Raw genomic sequence first — 20000 nt, 5'->3', positions numbered from 1 at the left:
ATGCATGTCTGTGATCGTTATACTGTGTGTGTGTGTGTGTGTGTGTGAGCAGGATGATGAAGGTCTTCAGCGTGCCGTCGTGCTGCGGTGCATTGTTCAGCCGTATTGCAGCTGCAGTGCATTGTTGGTCCTCTCTATCAGCTCAACACGAGCGTCTCGCAGCTTCATGCATCTTCATTGTGAATGTGTTCTCCATTGTGTGTTTGTTCGGTGTGGTGCGTCACGTTCCTGTCGGCGCTGGTGGTTTTCTCGCTGAGTCACGCTGATGCTGGTGTTGTGCTGCGTTGGTTCATTGATTCGTTTGATCGTCTTCTGTTGTATTCAATACAAAAATAAGTGAAAAAATTATTACGACTATCAGCAAAACCTCCATACATCATAAATTGGTTTTTATTGTTAATTAAAACTAAAACCATTTAATAAGACATTGTCATTACTTGAATTTTTTTTTTTACTGAAATAAAACCATTTGAAATTTTATGTGATTTGTCTTATCTATGATGTAAATATTTCTATTTAGATTTAATTTGTTTATTTCAGTTTTAGTAATTTTAGTTCTTTAACTTAAACAATATTTTGATGGTTGCAAAGGTAACATTTTCATTTAGTTTAACCTTTAGTACTAAAATAACTTGAATAAAAATGTATAAAAACTATACAGACATTTAAAAAAAGCAAATATAATTTTTATTAATAGTTTGAGTTATTTTATAAATGTTTTCTATAACAATTTATTTTTCATTTTGAAGTCTTAGTTGTGTTTTTGTCCTTTTTTATTTTTATTTTTTAAATAAAATGAATTTTAACCGAAATAAAATTATTTCAAATAATTTTTTAACATTATTTTTTATAAATTAAAATTATTTTATTTCCAATAATTGCCAAGGCAGCATTTCTCATTTTTGTTTAGTTTAAGTAAAGGTATTAAAATAATGACAAGTAAATAAACTAAATAGTAAAACTTAATCTAAAATTATATACACACACATTCAAAAACAAAACAAACAAAAAATAAATAAAGGAGTTGTGGAAATATAAAAATAAAAGTTAAAATATTAACAAAAACTATAATATTATGTCAATGATGCCAAAATAGTACTAGGATTTTATGGGTTAGTAAAGTGGAATGAGATGATTTTAATTTTAGTATTTATTTTTATTTTTTTATTTTTACTTTTTTTTTTATTTTATTATTTTTACATTTTAGTTATTTTATTTAAAAAATTGTCAAATTAATCTAAATCAAAATTAGAAAGGTTTCCTTGGCAACTAGCTGAAATAAAATAACACTTTATATATATATATATATATATATATATATATATATATATATATATATATATATATATATATATATATATATTATATATGTTATTTTATTTCAGTTTCAGTTTATTTCAGTTTTTATTTCTACCAAACAAGGAAACATGACACAGATTAACCCAGTAACATTTTTTGGTAAGCGAATGTATTTGACAGTTTAAGCGCAATAAGACATGAAAGAGAGCTTAGTTTAGTCTCACGTGCCGTGTGACAGCCGCTCAGAAAACTCTATATCAGAAGTTTAAACTAATGTGGCTTTAAAACCCATGATTTCAGCGCGATAGACGTGATAATCAAACCAAACAGACGTTGTTTATCAGAGCGTCTGCCCTATGAGCTGTGAAGGAACAGCTCTATTCTGGAGAAGGGGGCGGGGAGCAACAGCTCATTTGCATTTAAAGGGACAGGCACAAAAACAGCATGTTTCTGCTTCCTCTCAAAATAGCCATTTTCAAATGATATAATAAATGATCCGTGGGGTATTTTGAGCTGAAACTTCGCAGACACATTCTGGGGACAACTGAGACTTATATTACATATTGTAGAAAGGGGCATAATAGGTCACCTTAAAGTGATGAAAACTTTTCAGTATAGTTTTCGTGTTAGTGTGACGTGACGGATCATCTGATCTTTTTTCCTTCACGACACGAATCGTATGGATATCAAGATCATACTTTGATCCAGCTCCATCCACCTCCACATATACATAAATAAACTGCGCATCAATCGCTTCGCCTGGCCCAAAATACTCAAGATCTCCTACAAGAGGAACAACTTCTACATCAAGGTCCGGCCGGGAGAGGTGAGATGAGACGAGTCTTGTTCTGTTCTTCAGATGGACTGCTGTTAGTCTGATCGTGTTTGAACGAGCGTGAAACGCTTGTCTTTCTGTTCTCACTCAGCTGGAACAGTTCGAGAGCACCATCGGGTTCAAACTCCCCAATCACAAAGCAGCAAAGAGACTCTGGAAAGTCTGCGTGGAGCATCACACCTTCTTCAGGTCAGCAGCGTTCATTAATACTGAGAAGAAAAATCACTAATATACTAACCTGCAGCACAGAAGCAGTCATCAGTAGCACAGATATATTTGTATCAATAGACAACAATACATTGTATGAGTCACAATTATACATTTCTCTTTTATGCAAAAAATCATTAGGATATTAAGTAAAGATCATGTTCCGTGAAGATATTTAGTAAATTTCCAACTGTAAATATATCAAAACTTAATTTTTGATTATGAATATGCATTGGCTAATAACTTCATTTTGAACAACTTTAAAGATGATTTTCTCAATATTTAGATTTTGTCCTATCATAACAAACCATACATCAATCAAATAGTTGTATCTCAGACAAATATTGTCCTCCTAACAAACCACACATCAATGGAGAGATTATTTATTCAGCTTTCAGATGATGTTTTGTGCTCCAGGGTCACATATCTTTCCTTAGGATTTTAATTTTAGTAAATTGTGTTTTGTCATTATCTTTAGTTTTTTTTTTTTTTTTTTTTTTTTTTTTTAAATGTCTGTTTAGTTTTTATTCATTTTTATTTCGGTTTTAGTCGAAATTTAATACTAAACAGAATGTTTAGAGACTGATATAGTTTTTATTAATATTTTTATTTTCATATTATCCCCACATAATCCAATTCTAATAATAATAAAATGAATTTGAAACTTTTATTCTAATTTTTAAACAATTAATTAAATATTTAATAATATTAATAGATATGTTTGTTTTTTATTTATCTTTTGTTTCAGTTTTAGTCATTTTAGTACTTAAAGTAAACATTTAGTGTTATTTTAGCATCACAGAGATGCTAATGTATTATTTATTAATATTTTGAGTTAATTTTTATTTACATATTTTCCCTGTTGATTTTAATTTTAGAAATCCGAAATTGTGTTTTTGTCATTTTTATTCTTTTCTTAAATATGTAGTTAAATATTAATTTTTATTTTAGTTTAAGTAATTTTTATTATTTCAACTTTAATGAAACATTTATTGTTATTTTGGTATCGTTGAGATACTAATATAGTTTTATTAATGTTTTCATTTAAAATGTAAAGTTTTAGTAATTGGTAATTTTTGTAACTGTAAAAAAAAAAAATTCAAAGTTGTAAATAAATCAAAGATTAATGTTATACAAGAAAATACAATTTTATTCAAAATTTTGTGTTTAATTCATTGTGTTAATTGCTATTTCTTTGTGATTATTTGTGAAATTTACTAGCAATTTTTAAGTGAAATTGTTCCAAAGTAACATTTTTCAGTGTATTTTTTTATATAAAAAAAATAATTTTATAATTATAATTTTAATTATAATTATAATTTTTATAAAAGTATAATTTTATTTCAGTTTAAGTTTTAGTTATTGTAGTTCATCAAGTTAAACTAAATGAAAAAGAGAAATGTTGTCAATTAAAAAAATTATGAAAAATTGACAAAATTGTTCAAACAACTTTTTTTGGTCAATGAAAAAAAAATAAACATTTTAAAATATATATTTTTTTTCTGTTAACAATTTATTGCACTTACTGTAAAACCTACTTTTTTTCTTTCTATAGTGTTATCATTGACAAATATTAAAAACATAAAAATAACGTATAATTGTTAATAAATAATAACAATAATAAATGTAATCAATGTAATTAGCGTCTGATCCTTGTGTCCTGATAGGCTGGTTTCTCCTGAAGCTCCTCCCAAGCGCTTCCTGTCCTTGGGCTCAAAGTTCCGCTACAGCGGCCGAACACAAGCGCAGACGCGGCGGGCGAGCGCTCTGATCTCACGCGACGCGCCGCAGTTCCAGCGATCGGCCAGCAGGCAGCACACCGTCACAGCCAGCATGGACAGCAGTGCGTAACACCGCTAACTCACGCTAACCAGCTAGTCAAGTCCGTTTCAGAGCACAATGAGTGAAAAACCTGTTTTTATTACAGCTACTATTTCAATGTTTCCATTTCAACAACAAATTGTAGTAAAAACGTAATTCTGTTATTAAAATATTGACATAAAAACTGCCGTAAATGTTTGTACAGCTCAGAATTTATTCGAGTGTTGATTTTTAAATACATTTGATTAATTTATTATAGTTTCGGCCCAAAATTGTCATTTCGGTGCGTAATTAGTATTCATATAAATATTTAATAATTTCAACGTACACAATCAGTTTTTGCGTATTAATACTGATTTATATATATATACTGATACAGTATACACTGATTGTGTAAATATAAGTTAATGTGTTAGTAATGTTAATAACGATATGTTGATGCATCTGTGATCAGCGCCAGCGACGGTCACCCGTGACGACGAGAAGAACGACAAACCCGCTGTTGCTACGGATGACCTCATCGCCATGGAAACACCGGAGAAGAAAGCAGAGGAGATGAACTCAGTGGAGGAGGAGAATAAAGTCAACAGTGACGAATCGGAACAAGCCCCGCCCCCCTCCGTCACCAAGGTAACCGTCAAATGAATGACAGGTTGACACATCTGCTGTTTCGAGGTTTGTTTCGACGTTCACGCTTCTGAACATGAACGAGACCCTACGAAAGCAGTTTTTTTTTTTTCTCAAACAAAAAAATAAATATCAATTAATACAATACAAATGGACATCAAATAAACAAAATAATTAAAAAAAAACGTTTACCAGTTGATAATATATTACAATTTTATCAGTAGTACCCAAGAAATGTTTTTTTCCATCCCAAATTCAGTTTTATTTTTTTCTCAAATTCTTCCATTTCTATAAGTTTTATAATCAAAAATAATGTCTAACGAATTTAATTCATGAAACCTTTACAATTTAATAATTTATTAAAATGTTAACATTATTGGGGACTTGCGACTTGCGATTTAGTTTTATTTTTCTCATATTCTAACATTTCTATACATCTTTGTAATCAACAAGAATGTCTAATCAGTGTAATTCATAAAACTTTTAAATTTGATAATTTATGGTGCCCTACGAAATGTTCTATTTTTTCACAGATTCAGTTTTTTTTTTTCACAAATTTTACATTTCTATGCATTTTATAATCAAAAAAGGATGTCTAATCAATTTAATTGATAAAGCTTCTACATTTTATTAAAATTGTAACAACAGTACCTTAATGAAATGTCTTTTTTTTCCTCAAAAAGGATGTAATCAATTTAATTGATAAAACTTTTACAGTTTAATAATTTATTAAACTTGTAACAATAATAGTGCCCTAATGACCCCCCCCCAGCCCCCCCCCCCCCCCCCCCCAAAAAAAAAACACTGTTTTGATTTTTTCTTGTTCTTTTTTTTTCTACAATTTTTTGTTTTTCATTTAAATTTTTCTGGATTCTCTTTTATTAGTTCAATTAAATGCTAATAATCAAAAAGGATGTGTCATCACAAAACTTTAACAATATGATAATATATTTATTTTAGTTTTAATAATAATTGTGACCTTTGAAAGTTTTTTTTCTCCCCAAATTCATTCCACAAATTCCTCAAATCATTTTCTGCATTTTGCATAATTCTTAATCTTTAATAACTAACAACTTACTTTTTTTTTTTACTAATCCAAAAGGATGTCTAATCAATTGAATTCATAAAACAATGTAAAATTGTAATGATAGATTAGCTGAAACTACTAGCATGTAGGACGGCAAACAGACGTGTAGAAATGCGTTAACAGTGCAGCAGTAGTTGTGTTTATCAAACTCTTGTTTCCTGTCCTTCATTAACCAGCTTTCTTGCTTCTCTTCTGACACACATTTTTGGTGTTCAAACATGCACATGTTTTCATGCATGCACCGTTTTCTCCCATCATCCTCATCCTCATCAGTCTTGTCTGTATTCATCGGATCCGTTGGGATCTGAGCTCTCCCTCCCGTCTTCTCCCGTCTCGTCCACCAAAGTGCGCAGGAGACGCAGGGAAAGCAGCCGCAAGCGCGCCTCCTCCGTGAGTCCGGCCAAAACCACGGCGGGCTGCCGGCGGCGTCAGGCCCAAGCGGACCGTAAAGCGGCTCTTCTGGAGGAACAAGCGCTGCTTCTGTCCGCACGCAAGCAGAGACTGAACCAGAGCCGCAGCCGAGGAGGCACGCTCTTCTCCTTCTCGCTGCACCTCCCCGATCTGTCCTCGCTGCTGGACGACGACGGTTACCTGAGCTTCCCTGACCTCACCGAGCTGCGCTTCCTCCCCGAGAGCCTGCATCACTTCATGCCCATCAAGTCTCCCTCGCTCATCCCCTGCTTCCTCTTCATCTTCTTCTTCCTGCTCTCCACCTCGTTCTCCGTGCGTGCGCTCACGCTGTCCTTCCCGCTGGCGCTGTGTCTCTGCTATCTGGAGCCCAAGGCCGCGTCGCTCGGATCGTCTCTGACGCAGGGCTTCCAGGACAGTTCAGATGACGAGGTGTGTGTGTGTGTGTGTGTGTGTGGTATCTGCCACATCAGTCTAAAGAGCTTCGAGAGTGTGTTTCATCTGTTCGTTCTCATTCACCACATTCCAAGAGATTACTCTCATCGTTGTTGTTTGGAAAAAGCACACAGCGTGTTTCCACTGGCACCTTCCACATATAGCCTACAAATATATATCATAATGTGTTATAAGTAGGGCTGGGCGATTATGACAAATTATTATTATTTTGTTGTTGTTCCAGAATGTTCACAATTTCAATTACATTTAACTAGTCAACTTAAAAACGTATCTAAAACATGATTCAAGTAACGTTTTTTTATTTTATTTTTTATTAACCAAATAGTAATAATAACAATTATAATTTATTATAACAATTATATTATTTTATGTGTTATATGTTAGATTAATTATTTATTTATTTGAAAATTATAAATTTAATTCAATAATGTATATTATAATTTATTATAACAATTTTCTTATTATATATGTGTTATATGTTAGATTTATTTATTTAGTAATTATTAATTTAATTCATATTTAATTCAATAGTACAGTGTATAATAACAATTATATCATTATATGTTAGATGCATTTATTTATTTATTTATGTATTTGGTAATGATTAATTTAATATTTAATTCAATAATATAATTTTTTACAGTTTATAAAATGTATTTATACAATTATTTTTATAATATATATATATATTATACACACATATATGTGCATATATATAGTAAAGAAATATGTGATTTATTTCTAACATAATATTTTTATATTATTAATTTTGTGTGTGTGTATATATACAGTATATATATACAGTACAGGTCAAAAGTTTGGAAACATTACTATTTTTAATGTTTTTGAAAGAAGTTTCTTCTGCTCATCAAGCCTGCATTTATTTGATCAAAAATACAGAAAAAACAGTAATATTGCGAAATATTATTACAACTTAAAAATAATAGTTTTCTATTTGAATATACTTTAAAAAAATAATTTATTCCTGTGATGCAAAGCTGAATTTTCAGCATCATTACTCCAGCCTTCAGTGACACATGTAACATCCAGTCTATCACATGATCATTTAGAAATCATTCTAATATTCTGATTTATTATGAGTGTTGGAAACAGTTCTGCTGTCTAATATATTTGATGAATAAAAGGTTAAAAAAGAACTGCATTTATTTCAAAATAAAAAATAAAAATTCTAATAATATATTTTTTCTAATAATATATTTTCTTTACTATCACTTTTTATCAATTTAACACATCCTTGCTGAATAAAAGTATTGATTTTATTTAAAAAAAAAAGAAAGGAAAAAAAAAATACTGACCCCAAATTTACTGACCAGTAGTGTATATTGTGAGTAACAAAATATTTATATTTTAAAAACATAGCTTCTTTTTTTTTTTTTTTTTTTTTTTTTATTAATCAAAGTATCCTAAAAAAGTATCACATGTTCTGAAAAAATATTAAGCAGCAGAACTGTTGTCTGATAACTTTGATAATGAATCATCATATTAGAATGATTTCTAAAGGATCATGTGATAATGATCCTAAAAATTCAGCTTTGCATCACAGAAATAAATGATAATTTAAAGTATAATAAATTTAAAAACAATTATTTTAAATTGTAATAATATATCACAATATTACATTTTTTAATGTATTTTTTTATGTATTTTTGATCAAATAAATGCAGGCTTGATGAGCAGAAGAAACTTCTTTCAAAAACATTAAAAATAGTAATGTTTCCAAACTTTTGACCTGTACTGTATATAAATAGCTACATAATGAAATATAATACATAGAATAACTGACTATAATAATTGAGTATCAGTTCAACAGCTAGACATTTCCACGTGTTTAAGACCAGCTAATTTTCATGCTATGTTAATCATACTGTAAGTTTATCTAATAGTGATCACTACACTTCTTTAAACATGTAATGGGACACTATAGCGCCACCTATCTGTGCAAAGTGCCTGTTGTTTGTGCCACTCATTTTCACTAGCTGGCAGGTCATCGTTTACCCGTGTCTGGACGACACCAGAGCATTGCTCTTATCTGATGCATGTTCCGTCATGTGTAAGCATCCGGTCAAACCTCCAGCGATGGAACGTGACTGTTACAGTCTGACAGACGTTCTGTTCATGCCATCCTCGCTTGTCTGACATCAGGTTCACGATCTCATCATCTGTGTTGCATCATGAACCTCCTTCACGTTCTCATATGATCCTCATGAAGAATCATCTACTTCTCATCCATCATGATGTGAATAGCGTGAAATCTGATCGGGGGATTTCTTTCTTTATTGCTGCGATCTGTCGGGACGTTCTTTGCTCGAACAGACCGACAGCGATCAAACCGACTTCACTTGTGATGACGACTCGTCGGCGACTGAGGTGTGTCTGCGCTGTGCGCTTCCGTTCTTAATAGCTTGTGTTTGTGCTTTTAATGAGTGTATAACATGTCTCACGTCCTCTCTCTCACCCGAACTCGTTATAGTCTGACTTTGAAGACAACTTGGACATGAGGACACAGGTATCGAGACTCTATGGTGTTTTGAGAATACAGAAACCAGTTTAAGGTGGTTTGATGGTCTTGTATGAGTGAGCTGGTCAGGATGAGAAACCAACTAAACCAGCAAAGACCAGCAAACCAATTTAGGCCGGTTTGAAGCCAAGAACCATCCATCATCACCATGTTTTTGCTTTTGTTTTATTAGTCAAACGTGTCATAATCATATGGATTTGGTTGCTGAAAGGGTTTTAATTAGGGCTGTCATGTGATTAATTAATTAGATGATGTGCTGATTAATTATCGCAAATTAATCATGCATGAATTTTGGCTGAGAAGTCGTTCTGTTAAATGAGTAAAGCACTGAACAGACACCGAGTCATTGAATCGCTCACTCAATCGATTCATTCAAACGGCTGATTCATTCAGAATCGAAGCAAGTGACTGTTTTATGAACGAGTCACTGATTCATTGACTCACTCGATTTGTTCAAAGCCATGGATAAATTGACATTTTTAATGTTTTCCTTACTTTTTTCTCTTTCTCTAGTATAGTTTCATAAAACGGATTAAAGGAGAGAATGTGTTTGTCAAGCACAGTAATCTCATGTTGGAGGTTTGTGAAGCATGAGGTGACGAGTGTTTGGGTTTAATTACTCATACGATGAGCGTATGTGCCGTTTAATAACTCTGCAGTGAATCTAACAGCACTTGATTAAATTTTTAATCAATTCAAGTTGCACAGAAATTCAAGTTTGAAGATTGTTCTTATTATTTTCTGGTCTTATTTTGAGTGTTTCAAGCCCTTGCATGAATTAAACAAGCACCGCAGCAATAAAAAGTCAGTGACATTCGTTTGGAATCTTTTTATGCCCCGCCCCATCCGATCCCTCCCTGTGCTGTGATTGGTGGGTCAGGAGAGAGACACGCCCACTGCTCTAGTGCAGCATCAGCTGAGCGTCAGTGAGATGAAGAGGTTGTTTCTGCAGATGCGCTGTGAAGCGTCTGGTGTGAACGAGTGGGACATGAGGCTGTCCTCATCTCCTCGACCGGACGACCCGTCTCGGATCAAACCTGTACGCTCACAGGAAGTAAGACGTTGACAGGAAGCACGTGTGCTTTAGACGTGAGATTTGAGTGACACTTCTGATCATTTAACAACAGAAATAGACAAAGCTGCACTTTAACCCTCTGTTCAGTCATCTTTGATGGCAGTTTAATGTATTTTATTTCTTCGGAATGGTACTTGGTGAACATAAAAAAAACTCCACGTGGACATGATTTGAAAAGGTTAAATTGTTCTGAAAAAAATTGTCATACTTGTGCTTTTTATGTTAATAAATGACCTCAATTGAAAATGAATGGAAGCTAATTTCATCAAATGGAAATGTTTGGTACTGCGCTTTTTTTGTGATATCAACTTAAAATTTGGAACACAACTTGGTTTGATTCATGGCTTCGATTTTCTTGAGGTTAAAAAGTATGTTTTAGAAAATATTAATTTCATATCAAATTTTAAAATAGTATTTTTGTGCATTTTTCATGATAATAACTTAAACTTCTATAACTCTTTTTTTTTTTTTTTTTTTTTTTTTTTTTTTTTTTTTTTTTCACTTTTTTCACTGCTAAGTCTCTTCTTTAAAACTTAAGTCTGCACTCCAAAGCATTCAAGATTTACAACTGTGTACGTTGGAATTAAATTTTTTGGTCTATTCTCCAAAATTGGTTAACAACTAATAAATGGATCGTAACTATTCCATCAATATAATTTAGTACCATAAAATCCTCTAAAAATACAAAATATTAAATAAAAGACATTTATCAAAGTAAAATATAGTGCATTCATTTGATTGAAATAAATAAATCTGTCATTTTTGACCACCACGGGGGTTAAAGGGATTGTTAACCAAGAAATCAATTCTGTCAACATTTACTCACCTTCATGATGATGTTTATTTCTGTGGAAAACAAATAGACATTATCTTCATTCTGCTCTTTTCAATACAAAAACACTGTATGATAACAGCTCCAGCTGCTCGTGTTATGATAATGTGATGCTGATTTCTATTCTTTTTGGAGTCTGTCTGATTGAAAAGAGCAGGAAAAGATGGTTTTAAAATGACATGAGGGAGAGTAAATATCATCAGATCTGTTTAGTTCACTTGAGTAACTTAGCTCTTTATTCACAGTGTGTTTTGAAGACTAACTCGACTGGTCAGCCTGCTTGTGTTGAGCTTGTTTTGATTCATTATGAAGTGGTTTAACCCAATAAAACAATCTCCTGACGGCTGGACTTGAAGCGTTTGTTAGGTTCCTAAGCAGATCACTTCTCTGAGTTTTGTGTGTGTGTGTGTGCATGAGTGTGAGAGAGAGAGTGTGTGTGTGTGTGTCTGTGCACGTGTGTGTGAGAGTGTGTGTGCGTGAGAGTGTGTGTGTGTGTGTGTGTGCGCGTGTGTGTGTGTGCGCGCATGTGTGTGAGTGTGAGAGTGTGTGTGCGTGAGAGTGTGTGTGTGTGTGTGTGCGCGTGTGTGTGAGTGGGAGAGTGTGTGTGTGTGCGCGTGTGTGTGTGTGTGAGAGAGTGTGTGTGCATGAGTGTGAGAGAGTGTGTGTGTGTGTGTGAGTGTGAGAGAGTGTGTGCGTGAGAGTGTCTGTGTGCACGCGTGTGTTAGTGAGAGAGTGTGTGTGTGTGTGCGCATGTGAGAGTGTGTGTGTGCACCTGTGTGTGAGTGTGAGAGAGAGTGTGTGTGTGTGTGTGTGTGTGTGTTATAGTTTTTAGTTCAGTTTGAAGCATTGTTTTGTTTGTTTTCAGTCATCCTGTGTTTTTCACATCCTGGCACTGATGATTATTCTGCATGATCACTCATTCTGTGCTTTGAGAGACATTTCGTTCCACCAACCGCTGACACAGTTAACTAGTTTAACTAACCCCTTCCTCTGATGTTTATCTCTTGTGTCTGTGTGTCTGTAGATGTCAGAGGAGGTTAAAACCGAACCTGAAGATGTTCCAGTAAAGCCGGATCTCGCTGCTGATGGTGTGGAGGTTAGACATTACTGTTTATTACATCTTACACGTGTGTTTACTGCTCGTTTAAGGCGGTTCATCACAACCTTACAGTTACATTACAGTTCATTGAAGTTGTTAAGTTGTAAATTATTACCCTAATAAAGAAACAAAAACAAATTTACAACTGTGCCATTAAAAACAAAACAGAACTATTTTTTATATTTAAAAAAAAAAACTGCCTCAAAATGTTTTGCTTAAAATATCATATATATATATATGTGTGTGTGTGTGTGTATAATTTAAATTGTTTGAAATTAATTTAGAATTTGTAATGTATTTTAATTTCATGGTATTTTTGCTGCCTTTATTTGCTCAAGTTAAAAAAAAGCTATATATAATTTTATTATTATTATTAAAGTAATGAGAATCACTGTTGAGAATAAGAATTACAGGCATACTCAAAAAGAACAAAAACATCTTATATCTATTAAAACAACCTGAACATGTCTTCATGAGATTCACCCTAAATGTACTGAATTCAAACCTCTGTGTTTCTAAAAATAAGACCGATTTAAATCAAAACATGGTGTTGTGAAGCTCAGAGCTTATTTACCGTGGTGCCAGAGGATCGTGGGAACTTCTGCAGGAATCCAGCTCTTGATATAATCTGGAAACCCCTCAACTCTCTTCTTCACAGTAAACACGTTTCCCACCGAGTGCTTTATGAAACTCATAGGGATTTTCAGAGGAGATTCCCATCAGACTGCGAGATGCTCTTCAGGATCTGTTTAATCTGTCTGGGAAACGTCTCAGAGATTAATATGATGAAATCTAACATAACACGTATCTCTCTGTTGCTGTGTAAATCCTTTATCTCGTTCTTAAAGAACGTCTGCAGCTGGTTTATGATCGTCAGTATCTGTGATGTTTTTATAAATGATCCAGTAGAGGCTGACCTTCAGCAAATCTACAAATTTATGTTGGTCCTCAAGCTTGAAATAGCAGCTGTGAGACGCTGAATTATGAAAGAAAAATACACAAGGGTCACATATCTCTCAGCCGCTGGACAGAGAGTGAGATCAGATCATAGAGATGCTTCTGGAATCAAACTAAACGTGGATTATTGGAAAATAAATAATGACTTTATACCTCATTTATTGTAAATTTCTTCTCTTCCGTGTCAGACTCCGTCGTCATTCACAAGAGTACCACGTACGTGTACACGTGTGATTTCCCAGTTTAGTTTAGTTCGAGTTAGTTAAAAGTAGAAACTAAAACTATGTAGACATTAATAGAACTAATAAAAATGACAAAAACACACAACATAATTACTAAAACTAACTAAAAGTAAAATAAAAACAAATTATAAAATCAAATCAAATTTGGAGTATTCATTAAAACTATAATAGCATGGAATTGTATGTAAATACTAAAACAACACTGAAATCTACAATATTTTAGGTTAATATTTTTTCAGTAATATTTTGTATTCTAAGCAGATTTCATAATACTAAACTAAAAATGCTAATATTATTCACATCTAAGATATGCACAATTAATTTCTATATAAAAAACACTTTTATACTATTTTTGCAGCAAGTTAACAATAGAGCAAATTTTTTCAGACATTTCAGTAGGTTCTGTATTTGATTATTTATTTAGACATTATTCAAAAACTACTTTTTGTGAACGTTTAGAATTGGTTTTTGTTTGTTTGTTATTTTGTTAGTCACACTAGTGTGTGTGTGTGTGAGTGTGTGTGTGTGTGTGAGTACCCATAAGTGTTTTAAATCTTGTGTGTGTGTGTGTGAGTGAACATAAACATATTTTGGGGATAAATTTCTACCCAGAAGTGGTTTAAATCTGACAAAATATTCGAAAAAAAAAAGCTAGAAACAAAATTAAGAAAAAAAAAAAAAAAATGCATAAAAATAAAGTAGATAAAGTTTTATCAAGTGTGACTTTGTTATTAAGACCATTTCGTCTTTTTGAATTGTGGTCATGATTTGTTTGTTCACATGAAAGTCGTCCAGTTTAACCCCATTCTGATGGTAAGGTCATTTCAGTGTTGATGTTGTGTTGACACGGGCAGGGGGTTTTGCTCTGTGATGAACTCTGTGACAGTGACACTGAAGTGTGCTGTTTCTGTCCCAGAGTTCAGTTGCTCCACAGGTGGAGGTGTGCCGTGAGACGGAGCTGGAGAGACCATTAGCGCCCTCTACTGGCGAAAAAGAGAAGTATATGAAGGCCCTGAATGAGGCCATCGCGATGGGGAGACGCTCCACATGGGCTTCGATTGGAGAAGGATCCAATCAACAAAACTCACAAACCCAAGAGATTCCTGCTGCAAACCAAGAAGATGAAGACTTGCACCAAATCTGGTAACAAAAACAAAAAAATTAAAGAAGAAGAAAAAAAAAACAAGCATCCAACAAAAGAAAAAACCAGCTATGAAATCCAAGATATTCTTACTGGAAACCAAGAAGTGCTGTGCCATGAAGAAGACACCATGGATGAAGACATGCTCCAAATCTTGGATCAGAAACACCAAAATATAAAGGTTGAAGATGAAATCAATGAAACTTCAATGAAAAGTCCATCTAAAGGAGAAGAAGCCAATTCAGAAACCCAAGAGATTCCTGCTGCAAACCAAGAAGATGAAGATATGCTCCAAATCTGGGATCAGAAACACCAAAGTATTAAGTCTGAAGATGAAAAAAAGGAACCTGCATTGGAAATGCCATCTGAAGGAGAGGAAACCAACTTAGAAACCCAAGAGACTCTTGCTGGAAACCAAGAAGATGAAGACATTCTCCAAATCTGGGATCAGAAACACCAAAGTGTTGAGGTTAAAGATGAAACTGCAATGGATGAAATCACCTCAGAAGCCCAAGAGATTCCTGCTGGAACCCAAGAAGTGATGTGTCATGAAGAAGTTAAAGACATGCTCCAAATATTGGATCAGGAGCACCAAAATATTGAGGTTGAAGATGAAATAAAGGAATCTGCTTTGGAAGAACCCAGCTCAGAAACCCAAGAGATTCTTACTGGAACCCAAGAAGCGATGTGCCATGAAGATATGCTCCAAATATTGGATCAGAAACATCCTCAGGTTGGGGATGAAAACAAGGAACCTGCATTGGAAACACCATCTGAAAGAGAAGAAACCAACTTAGAAACCCAAGAGATTCCTGCTGGAAACCAAGAAGTTATGTGTCATGAAGAAGATAAAGACATGCTCCAAATCTGGGATCAGGAACACCAAAATATTGAGGTTGAAGATGAAATCAAGGAAACTGCAATGGAAAGTCCATTTGAAGAAGAAGAAACCAACTCAGAACCCAAGAAAATGAAGACATGCTCCAAATCTGTGATCAGAAACACCAATGTGTTGAGATTGAAAATGAAATCAAGGAATCTGCTTTGGAAGAACCCAGCTCAGAAACCCAAGAGATTCTTACTGGAACCCAAGAAGCGATGTGCCATGAAGATATGCTCCAAATATTGGATCAGAAACACCAAATTATTGAGGTTGGCGATGAAAACAAGGAACCTGCATTGGAAACACCATCTGAAAGCAAAGAAACCAACTTAGAAACCCAAGAGATTCCTGCTGGAAACCAAAAAGTGATGTGCCATGAAGAAGATAAAGACATGCACCAAATCTGGGATCAGAAACACCAAATTAGTGAGTTTGAAGATAAAAACGAGGAACAATTGTTTTCATGTTTTCATTTGAGCAAGCAGCCAAGGTTTCAAACATCAGACCTCATGGAAACAAAAGTGCATGAACAGGATCCTGGAACACACCAGGAGAAGGAAGTTGAACAGGAAATAAAGCAGGAAGTGCATGATCATAGTGCTTCTACAGTACCTCAGATGGAGGTAACCAATCCCAGTGTGCACTGGGGTCACCGTGTGACATCAGCACTGACTAATGATGGAAACTCTCTCTCTCTCTCTCTCTCTCTCTCTCTCTCTCTCTCTCTCTTCTTGCTTCACGATTGGAAGCGTTTGATCCGTCACTGATTAGTTACACGTCTGAACGCTGCATGATCACACACTCTAATCATCACATCTGCATGTCTGGATGAATTTATTCATGAGCAGCTGGACGTTTCCATGTGTTGAGGATGTTTTGCCTGATTTTGGCTTCGACAAAGGGTCAAGTCACTTTTATTTCTATAGTGCTTTATACAATACAGATTGTTTCAAAGCAGGTTTACATTAATAAACAGTAAAGCAGCTCTACAGAAGACAATAGAGTTCAAGTTTTGATCTCATCTGATAGTGTCAGTGCAGATAAATTGTGCAGATTGCGAGTAGCTGTCTTTATAATGAACTGTGATATCAGTGTCCCATCATGTAAGTGATGATCTGTGCTGGGGGTGTAGGTTATTCAAGAGTGTTTTCTGTGTTTGTGGATCAGCAGTCGGAGGAGGCGCTCAAAGACGTTCCTGTGGTTCACACCGAGACCAAGACCATCACGTACGAGTCTGCAGAGGTGAAGCGCTCTCAGTGCTGTCTGATGCTGTCCCAGTGTGCCGGCGTGTGTGTAATGCGTCTGTGTGTGTGTGTGTTTAGGTCGAAGCCGGCGGAGACTCGGATGCTGGCGTCCTCTTGAGCGCTCAGACCATCACATCAGAGACAACAGCACCACCAGCACCACACACATCACCAAGGTTACACACACACACACACACACACACACACACACACACACACACACACACACACACACACACACATACACACATCACCAAGGTTAGACACACACACACACACACACACACACCACCAAGGTTAGAGACACACACACACACACACACACACACACAGTGCAGTGTTTTGAATCCGAGCTCTTACTCTGGATGAATATCTTGTGTGTGTGTGTGTTTTTGTGTGTGTGTGTGTGTGTGTGTGTGTGTGTGTGTGTGTCTGTTAGACGGTGAAGGACGGTGTTTCAGAGACTCACATTGAAAAGAGGATCGTCATCACCGGAGACGCAGACATCGACCACGACCAGGTACAGCTCCGCGTGGGTTAACCAGTTAACTAGTTAGTTATCCAGCGACTCAAAACCTCAGTGACAGACCTGATTAAACACCTGATCTTTGACTGCATGCTGGAGGCCCAGAAACACCAAAAATATGCTAATTCCCTTCGCCAGCTTAAAACTCAAATATATGATTTCACTTCTCAGTTATTTTTTAATTAATTAATTAATTGTTTTAAGGTTCGTCAAGGATAAACCTATTTTAATGACTTTTTCCAGAATTATATTTATATATGCATTAACTCTATTTAGGTTTGTCTAGCATGAACATATTTTAAGATCATTTCTAAAACAAAACTGCACTGATTGTATGAAGGTTCATCAACCATAAACATATTTCTTAAAGAACTGTATTAAGGTTTGTCAAGCATAAACATTTTTTAGACATTTCTAAACAGGTTTGTGAAGCATTGCATCATTCCGTCTATTTTAAGAGACTCTTTTCCTTTCAGTTATTTTTAGAAATGTTCATTTTTGCTGGTGTTATTCTTTTAAATAGCATGTTATATGATGATGACAGATTAATCAAATCTGATAATCATTCAGCAGATCTTAATACATTTAATGCACTTTGCATTACAATCATGTGACTTAAATTGTCTAACTTTCAAATCGTGTGCTGATATCATCAGAAGAGTGATTGATTGATTGATTGATTGCTCTGTGTGGTCTCTGTCTCCCTCTGCTGGTGCATTGTGGGTCAGGCTCTGGCTCAGGCCATTAAAGAGGTCAAAGAGCAGCACCCAGACATGTCGGTCACTAAAGTAGTGGTTCATAAAGAGACAGAGATCTCCTCTGCTGACGGTGACGAGGTAAGAGGGTCTGATCGCTGCATGTAACGTCATCATGCTTCATTATCTCAGAGAAACCAGCAGATTCACCGGTGCTTGTGTGCTGACCTCTGACCCCACGCTGTGGCTGCTGTGTAACTGCATGATGATGATGAGTGTGTGTGAAGGCTGTGAGCTGCTGCAGACAGACGGCTTTCTTCATGACGCTGTTTCTCTCCGCTGCGCTCTGCTTCAAGTCATCTTTGCCTTACATTTCCACATGCATCGCATAAAACCAGTCACAAACATGACTGGGGCTCATTTTTCACTCCAAAATCAATAGAAAACTTGAAGAAATTTTTTTGATATAATTTTATTCTTTTTTTTTTTTTTTTTTTTTTTTTTTTTTTTTTTTTTTTTTTAGGATGCATTGTGACGTTTTTCATGACAATAAATGTATTCATTTTTACCCTGAAGTCTGATCACTGTAGTGAAAATAATACATTAGTTAAATAGTAAAATATATATGTATAAATACTGTGTGTGTGTGTGTGTGTGTGTGTGTGTGTGTGTGTGTGTGTGTGTGTGTAAATATATACAAACTGCTCTTCAGAAGTTTGGGATCTGTAAGAATTTTTGTGTTTTTACAGAAGTCCCTTCTGCTCACCAAGGCTGCATTTATTTGATCAAAAATACAGAAAAAAATCTTAAATATTATTATAATTTAAAGCAGCTGTTTTCTGTGTGAATCTCTGTTAAAATATAATTTATTTCTGTGTATTTTCAGCATCATTACTCCAGTCTTCAGTGTCACATGATCTTCAGAAATCATAATAATATGCTGATTTATTATTAATGTTAGAAACAGGTTTTTGCTGCTTCATATTCAGTATTCATGTGATACTTTTTTCAGTCTATGATGAATAAAAAATAAAAATAAATAATAAAAAAGAAAGAACAGCATTTACTTAAAATAGAAATGTTTTGTAACAATTTACACTGCCGTTTTTTTTTTTTTTGTTTTTTCTTAATAAATGAATACATTTATTTATCAAGGATGTGTAAAATTGATCAAAAGTGACAGTAAAGACCTACAGTATATTGTTACAAAAGGTACAAAATAAAATATATTTTTGGCTAAATGTGTCTAATCTCAATATCATGAACAAAATCACAATGCAAACAAAAATAAAATAATCTTAAAATAGTCCTCATTTTCGTCATGCAAAATATTATTTTATTAGTGTATTATTAATTAATAATTGTATAAATCTCCATCTACCCAAATCTCGTGAATAAAATCTGGTCGTGTTATGCACCATCGTCCCAAAGCTCGTGATTAAACTGTGTTTGTGTTGTTCAGGAATAAGATCCAGACTGTGAACCAACACGCGACCTCTGACCTCTGACGAGATCTTCATCATCACACCATCAGCTTCACCCTCGTCGAGCCAAACCCGCGCTGAGATGACGCACTCGCAAACAAACGAGGAGGAAATGGGATTTCCAGGAAAAAAATGTTTGCCTTAAAATGTTTAAAAATATTAATTTCTGCCACTTGGGTTTATTTATGGTCCAGTGTGAATCCACAGAAACACATCCAGGTCAAACTGAATCGAAACTCATTTGTACTTGAATCATAAGCATATTTTTATTTCATCGGTTCTTCACAGTTGTTAATTTTTGTGTTTTTTTGGGGGCACTAACTAATCCTGCATTATAAATGCAAAACAGCAAAAAATGAGTAAAAAAAGCAAAAACAAAAGAAAGTTGGCCACTATTTTAAGGGCTTTGTAAAACAGCGGTGTATTCGTTGGACCAGAAACGCTTGAGTTTGGTACTAAACCCCTTCACCTTGACCTTTGACCTTTCTTATATTTGACCCCGAGAGGTCGTGGTGTTTTTAGCATGTGTAACAGGAGAGGATT

At 34.5% G+C, this 20000-nt stretch overlaps 1 protein-coding gene across 1 annotated transcript in view; it reads left to right on the top strand.

The window, feature by feature from the left end:
• Positions 1–20000, top strand: part of LOC109101994 (band 4.1-like protein 3) — a 43731-nt gene that overhangs the window by 23658 nt on the left and 73 nt on the right. The window contains 14 exon segments of the mRNA XM_042713729.1: positions 1991–2125; positions 2226–2323; positions 4009–4184; positions 4617–4792; positions 6150–6716; positions 9075–9128; positions 9232–9267; positions 12211–12282; positions 16676–16750; positions 16831–16897; positions 16900–16928; positions 17192–17272; positions 18007–18114; positions 19436–20000. The exon segment at positions 19436–20000 is cut by the window's right edge and continues 73 nt beyond it. Coding sequence (XP_042569663.1) covers positions 1991–2125; positions 2226–2323; positions 4009–4184; positions 4617–4792; positions 6150–6716; positions 9075–9128; positions 9232–9267; positions 12211–12282; positions 16676–16750; positions 16831–16897; positions 16900–16928; positions 17192–17272; positions 18007–18114; positions 19436–19441 — 1680 coding nt within the window. The 3' untranslated portion in view covers positions 19442–20000.

Source organism: Cyprinus carpio, chromosome A2, assembly GCF_018340385.1.
Source record: "Cyprinus carpio isolate SPL01 chromosome A2, ASM1834038v1, whole genome shotgun sequence".
NCBI lineage: Eukaryota > Metazoa > Chordata > Actinopteri > Cypriniformes > Cyprinidae > Cyprinus > Cyprinus carpio.
The sequence above is the reverse complement of the archived record's forward strand: the minus strand, read 5'-3'. Positions and strand labels throughout refer to the sequence as shown.